This window comes from Genypterus blacodes, unplaced genomic scaffold (genome assembly GCF_046128005.1).
Source record: "Genypterus blacodes isolate CSIRO-AG114 ecotype Tasmania unplaced genomic scaffold, CSIRO-AGI_Gbla_v1 ptg000037l_1, whole genome shotgun sequence".
NCBI classification, from domain to species: Eukaryota; Metazoa; Chordata; class Actinopteri; order Ophidiiformes; family Ophidiidae; genus Genypterus; species Genypterus blacodes.
In genome coordinates this window covers 2,987,521-2,995,000 of record NW_027466850.1, presented here as the reverse complement: position 1 = coordinate 2,995,000, position 7,480 = coordinate 2,987,521, and the positions used below count along the sequence as shown (strand labels likewise).

Genomic DNA, 7,480 nt, shown 5'->3' with positions numbered 1-7,480 from the left:
ATTTTTGTACAACACTTATACAAGAACCATTTCTCCTCTCAGTGCAGCTAATGTGACTCTAATAGAGCCTAACTCAGGAGGGCTGTCTGAGATATTTTGGATTCTTCATATTGAATCTATCCAGTAAACAAAGCAGGGTTGCGTTACCACAAAGGAGTAAAGCTGGGAGGACTGTGTGCGTAGTTCAGGTCTGCATTCACCGACACACAGCTTAACTGGACCTGGTGCGCTTCCTCTGGGAGCAGCCGCCATTTCACACACAATCCTGTGAACACATGAACACGAATATGAGCACACACACACAGCATCATACCACATAACATCACGCATGCAAACAATGTCACATACGCCAGACACACACATACACACACACACACACCCAAACACAATAATCACTGCACTGTATCACATTTGGCAGTTGCATTGGGGAAGATGGTCTCTCCTGGCCAAAGTGATTGAGGTGGACTTTCATAGAAGTTGTGGGTCAATATAGAGGACCATCTTTCTTCCTAATGGAAAACCTATAACAGCAATATAACTCAAATGATAAACTGCACCCCTTCCCATCTCCACTATGATTGCCACCCACCATTACCTCTGGTTACCATGACAACGCAAGGGTTTCTTCAATAAATCAGTATTGCCTGTCAGGTCAATAAGATAAAGTGCACCATGAATAAGTCATTATAGCAACTGACCCCATGCTGAAATTAATGGTTGTAACAGTTGTAATGCCATGTTTTAAAGCACTGAGTGAGCCAAATGAATAGCCCCGCTGAATGCACTGATCTGTGAAAGAAACTCTCCATACAATAAGAGCACCCAATGAATCTCTGCCCAGCCCTTCTATTCATACATCATGAGAGTTTTCCAATTTTCTACTGGCATGTTCCTCCTTTTTTTTTGTTGCTAGGATATAAATAAAGTCCCTGCAGCCCTGAGTCCAATCGCATTACATGGCTGTAAGAGAAACACATGGCTAACAGATTGTACCTCCAGTCAGCGACATGCAGCGCATTTCAATTACAGCTGTGCCGACAGTCTCATACCGGCAACAACACAAAGGCTGTCTCCTCCTTCGGCTCCCGCTATAGTAGAGCAATGCAAACCTCCCACACAGTCCTGCAACCTGATGAGACATCACTGGGCTTCTTCTTATTCGCACAACGTGCTCGTGTGTGTGTGTGCTCGTGTGTGTGTGTGTGTTTGTGTGTGAGAGAGACAACAGTGCAGGAGAGAGAGGCAGACTGTACAGTGTGGGATGTCTGTGCAGGGGAAGGGGGAGGTGTAGCTCTTACTGTTCTGCAGTGATGTATCCTTCCTCCTGTGGTGTGCACTGCACTCCTGCCACCTCCACCTTGCGTTCCAGCTCAGACAAGGACAGGCCCAAGTTCAGGCCCTGGATGGTGACCAGCGTGCCCCCCTCCACAGGCCCGGCCACTGGGCTTACCTGCATAACAAGGACAAGGAAAGCATTGTTAGGAAAACTACTGATTTGTAAAAAGATTGTATGCTTTGGCAGGAGCTTCTTGTTGTCTTAGTTAGTTTGTCCATCAGCATCAATCATGACATGGCATATTTCCTTTTTTCTATGCATTTGGAATGATAACAATAATGGCAGATGGATTCCTTTATCCTATAGTGTAGTGTGTGTATTCTTCAGTGTGACTTATTGGTTGCTGGTTGCTAGATTGCTGCCATGAGGATTTGTTTAACTGTAAAGGAATTTCACTCATATCAGTTTCAGTTGAGAGCCAGTCTAAATGATATTCTTTGCAGGTTGGAAGCCTTTTGAAATTGTGTTTCAAACATTTCCACCCTTAAAAGGAATAAGATCTATGGTGAAACACTAAAGCTTTATTTAACAGCATCAGAAATAAGATTTGGAGAACTGAGAAGTATAATCTACCGACTCAGCATAAAAAGGACTGATCCAGTGACCTTAGAAAGTGTTCAAGCTGTACCTAGAAGCATTTTAGGGAGCAAAGATTCAGAAGGTGTGCCTGTGTAAAATATACAACACATCCCTGGTGGGTTCATTTGCAAGGCATTGAAATACACTGTAGTTCAAAACAAACTATAATGAATAATGCAGTGACTCACAAGGCCTTGAGAAACCTATTCAGACTCGGCTTCTTTGGAAAGTTAAGTTAAGTCAGCAGGGAACCTTCGGACCTGCCGAACCAAACAGGAGCAATGTAGTAGAAACACTCGGCGCACTGGCGAGCAGAGCTCCGCATTTGATTCATTCTGCTGCAGCTCCTTCAGAAACACTAATAATGGGACACGGACATCAAAGCCTCGCAGCTCTTTGAAGCGAGAGGCTCGCGTCTCTTTGCCTGACCCACTGTGCCTCAATCAAGAGAATGAACAGGAGTTTCTGACATAAAAGATCCATCACCACGCTCTAAACAGACTGCATTCATTGGGGTGTAAAGTACTTAAGGTATTCAGTCACAGCGACATAAAGTGAGAGACAGTCTCAGGTAAACACTCACAGAGGAATGGAATCCAGTCATGGATGAGGTTAGTGCTTACAGACTCTATCACTGGGATCAGCATTGACTCTTTTGTGATTTGACAAGTAGGGACAATAGATTTTTGAGTGGAACATCGGCGCCTCATTCCCTCCAGTAAAGCCAAATGTAAAAGATGTTTCTGAAAGTAAAAACTTCAAGTCATTTGTCCCATCTTCATATCATTTTTGAGCAAGCAGGTTTTTTTTTTTTTTTACCACATTGGAGGAGATGGCATAAGGATTGTTTGATGTTATATTAAGTTCAGTATTGTGGTTCCCATGGTGACTTTGTGCTCTGTTCTGGCTGCTGAACATGCAGCGTGAAGTGTTTAATTGCTCTGACAACTGTCTGCAAATGGCTTTACCGATACCTACAGTATATATATCACAGCTGTTCAAATACACTCGGTAAGACAAACTGGCAGGTTGTGCATTGTGGAGATATATGTGTCTCACACACTGCATGAGTAAGCTTGATGGTTGCGTAACTGACTTAGTGAATGGTGGGGACGATGAAACGGAACAGACCTCAGTAATCCGTGGGTTGGTGCACTTGACGTTCCTGGCGGAGAGGTCGAGCCAGCGTGTAGCGTAAGGAGAGACGGGCAGACAGTGCTGCTTCATGGTGCAGCGGCCCTCACTGCTGCACCAGCCGCACTGGAACTTCCTGTCCGCACGCAGACACATGCCACAGCTGTCCCGCTGGGCACTGCACTTGTAGAGGTGCACTGTGGGAAAACAGGGGGGAAACATCTGGTCATTAAAAAGAAATAATGATAATAAAAAAAAACAAGTACTTTGTCATTAAAGCAACTGAATAGCAATAGTAATCAAAGGTTATACTGTAAGATGAATGTTTCTGCTTTTACTGTTTTTTAATTAAAAATACTGACATTTAAAAAAAAACCAATCAGTTCTCATCCATTTATTCGCCCAAAGAGGAGACTGAGCTCTTCTCTCTGCAGTTTACAGTGAATGAGGTTGTTTAGCAGTGGTGACAGCTCCGACTTGCCTTTGGTAATAGAAAGTAAACAGAAAAACTAAAAGTAAAGTAAAGTTCCAAATCATATTCTGAGTCATAACCATTTTCTACTTTTGGACCAGTAATTTTCAACACACATCTCAAAACATTTACTAAAATATAAAACCTAAATGTAATGAGTCCTAATTGTGTGTGTGCTTTAGGTAAAATCCAAAACAAATTTGGAACAATTTGGATCAGCTGGTGCAGACGGCTCATCTAATCTAAAAGTACAGATTGTGTAAATACAGTAAACATCATAAAAACGTGTACATTGCCTCCTCCAAGTATAAGGAGCAAAGATGCCAAAGTCATCTAGAAACATAACTTTAAAGCCTCTCTGTTCTGTCGGTTGTGTCGCCCATATTCATGCCCTTATGCAGTAATTTACTGACTTGGCCATCACCCACTATATCCTTGAGTGTGTTATTAATGTACAACACACATCCAAAACTGACAAGCACCGACTCCTTTATGGTGATGGAGAGGAAACTGAGCGCTGTAGCGAGAGGCAAACTGAGTAAATCTTGAGATTCACCCCTCACCTCTCCAACACACAAGTGATTGGCTACTTTTTGATCGCATTCTCTGTTATTGTGAACTTTCTCTCAGGGCCTTTCGGGAGCCTTGAATTGCTCTCTATGACCTATCCATCCCTTGTGGAGTGAGTGCTTTATACTTCTATGGGCTGGCAGTGATAGATGGCGAAAGCACCTTTAATCTTCTCAGGATTGTCGATGATGAAATTGCCGTTCCATACAATGGAGAGGTCCACTGCCAGGTCACTGATCTTCACACCCTCGTACATGTACTGAAAGGTAGAAAAAGAGAGAGAGAGAGAGTGAGGAGAAAGTAAATGCAGGGCGGGAGAACTGAGGGGAGGCAAAGAAAGCCTGAAGATAGAGGAATAAAGTGAGAGAGAGAGAGAGAGACGAAGTGGGGGGAAATGGGAGGATGAAAGGGCAGCGGAGAGAGGAGGCTTTTAACCATCTGTCATTTCTGCCATGCTTGTCTGCTTCGCTCCCAGATGACACGTAGGGACACAAACTCCAGCTGAAGTGGCTGATCATGCACATCTGAAGAAAATGGCCTTTTCACTCATTGTAGCAGAGTAGAAAGGTGAGTGTTGCATTGAATTTTTTATTTTTTTTCCACTTTGCAAGAAAGCCGTTCTATTCTTAAAGCTTTGCCTTTCCGTTGAGCACATCACATCAAAATAGCTTTCATCATCAAATATCCATTTCCAAATGTCAAGGTCAAAGAAGAAATGCTGGAGCTATTGACATATTTCAATCTTTCCTTTTTGCTGTTGCCATACATACGTGACTCCTTCCTTTCCTTTCCTTCCCCATCCTTTCCTTTCCTTCTCATCTTTTCACTTTCCATTTTTCCACTTTCCCTCACCACTTTCCCTCTCCCTTTCCTCCACTTCTTCCTCAATATGCTCTACCCCTCAGGCAGTATTCACTGATGTACCCTGTGTGCCTTCCCTACACTGTATCCAAGCTGTCTCCTCATTTGACAGCTGTGAGCCTCCCACTGGGAGTGTTTGAGGTCATACCGAGCTGTTCTGGCACTGCACGCTGGTGCTGTTGAAGCGCAGCGCCGTGACTCTGTGACTGACACCCTGCACATCCACAACACACTCGTAGCCCCGCTGGCCCGACTGCGGCTGGGGAAGGTTTCTGGCCCTCAGGGTGATGGGTCGGATCTCTCCGGCCGGAATCAGAATCTCCCCAGAGTGAAGGAGCTGAGGGCAGTTCTGCAAAAACAAACGCACAAACAAACAAAACTAAGTGAGTATGCATTTCTTTATGTTGTCTACTCCAACATGTTACATTCTAATATACCCCATCGCAATTTTACATAATGTAGATTGTACAGATGTAAACATGAAGGAGTAAAATAAGGTTCTGTTTCTCATATGAACTTTATTCTTTATCCTTTCAGGACCTTCAGTGTTTCTCATCTATCATCTAAGTTTCTCCCCTTTGATTATCTCTTAGGTAAGAATCATCACATAAGAACAACTCAACTATGCATTGGTGTGTATCTCTATCTTGATGTACCTCTGATGCGTTGACTCTGCCCTCCAGGAAGGAACAGCTGCTTGGGTCATGGGTGCACATGTTGCGGTATTTGCACCAGTGGCAGCGAAAAGTGCTGCTTACACAGGACAGACATCTGCAGGACAAAATAAAGACATAGCTGCTTATCTTTTAGAAATTGAAATAGAAAGTTACCCAATGTTAGATCACAAGCAAAGAAGAAACGATGGTAACAAGAGTATTTCATAGGTCTAATAGAACACGAGTGCTTGTGCAACATCCTAGGCTCTGATAGATCAGACTGATCCTAATCGTTAACCCCAATGGACTGAATTTAATCACATTGCAGGAGGCAAATAAGATGATGACACAACATGAGGAGGAGAACTGAGGTGAAATGATGAGAGAAGTGGAGTGAAGAGCTGCACAGCTGTTGACATATCAAACACAGCAACAGGAGACGTGTGGGGATGCAAGGTTTTGTTGTGTATAATTGGTGTGTGGCACTGTGCAGAAAATAGATCCATGCACAGAATCTGTTCACACAAACTTTGATCAGGCAATAAGTTGAATCATCTATAAAACTGACGTAGCGGAGGAGCAGCACTCAAGTACTGCGGCTCCCAGCGATGTTCATATGCCAATAAATGTAGTACAGCATCATTAAATTCGGTTATTAAATAGCTGCCCCGGGCCAGAATGGACATAAAAGTGTGCACGTGTGTGTGTGAGCGAGCAGGGAGATTTAGGGGTGGAGTATTAATAGAACCAAGCTTGTCCGGTGCTGCGTACAGTGGATAATTAATAATGGAGGGTCATATGATGCTGAGGTGATGTCGCATGGGAGGTGCAGGGTTAGAAGTGTGTTTTGTCTCATATATTAATCACTGAGGCCACAGGGTCACTCTCACAGCTAATGGAGGCCAGGCTGGTGTGGGGCGGATGTGATGAGCTTCCGACTGTTTCTCTTTAATAGCTTAATACAGTTATATCGGGGCATTCATGTCGCAGTCAAAGAGCACTTTGAATAAATGGCTTATATATCCGCTGTGGGCTAATTTCCTGGGTTTAGCAATGAATACTTCATCAATCAAATGTTCCCTCCTAGGGTGGACTTATTACACAACCCTGACTCTAGCTTTGTGAGCCTGTGGTTCAATAGAATTCACTGCATTCCAGAATTACCAGTTGCAGTCTCCTTGATGATTCCAAACTGTATAAAAGGTTCAGCAAGTATGACTCTCCCACTCTTTAAATCTGCTTATCATGCTGGGCAAAACAATGTAAATATTTCATGATACAGGCCTCGATTACAAACACAGCTACATGCGGGTCATACCATGTGGCTTTGCTGTAAATAATGTATATACAGTATCTCTGTTGGTGTTTGGGCTTCATTTCTGAGACTGTCCCCTGCAGTTTTGCACTTTGTTGACCCTGGCAAACTCTTACACTGGGCAGAGCTAAAGAGACATTTGTAAATGTACTATGTGAGTTTGTGTTTGGTGTTCTGGCACAACAACTGGTGCTCAGCCCGGTTCTGTGATTGTTATAAACTGTATTCATCAAAGGATAGAAGGCTATGATGTTTAATAACAAACATCTCTGAAATATCTGGGACAAAACCCAGAAAAAGGGTTTGTATTTAAACCTACCATGCAATTATTCTGCAAACTCTAAACAAACAAGCTAATGGCAGCGTGTTGATCTAGATGAAACCTGACAGATAAATTGAACGGAGGAGCTATCTAACAGCCCCATCTTAAGTGGGGTTGTGAGCATCAGTACATCATTGTCCTAAATGAGGTTGCGCTCTGCTATCTATTGAACAAGTCCGGAGGGGCGGGGTGGGGTGAAGGGGGTGTGGTGTGGTGGGGTGGGTCGGGCGTCTGG

At 43.6% G+C, this 7,480-nt stretch overlaps 1 protein-coding gene across 1 annotated transcript in view; it reads right to left on the bottom strand.

Annotated features, from left to right (window-relative positions):
* The window catches only part of LOC142996445 (plexin-A2-like), a 44,881-nt gene that overhangs the window by 16,488 nt on the left and 20,913 nt on the right, over positions 1 to 7,480 (bottom strand). Inside the window, exons 8-13 of the mRNA XM_076147452.1 lie at positions 5,609 to 5,723; positions 5,101 to 5,301; positions 4,254 to 4,350; positions 3,047 to 3,246; positions 1,299 to 1,450; positions 148 to 265 (exon numbers count right to left, since the gene is read on the bottom strand). Coding sequence (XP_076003567.1) covers positions 148 to 265; positions 1,299 to 1,450; positions 3,047 to 3,246; positions 4,254 to 4,350; positions 5,101 to 5,301; positions 5,609 to 5,723 — 883 coding nt within the window. The remainder of the gene's footprint in view (positions 1 to 147; positions 266 to 1,298; positions 1,451 to 3,046; positions 3,247 to 4,253; positions 4,351 to 5,100; positions 5,302 to 5,608; positions 5,724 to 7,480) is intronic.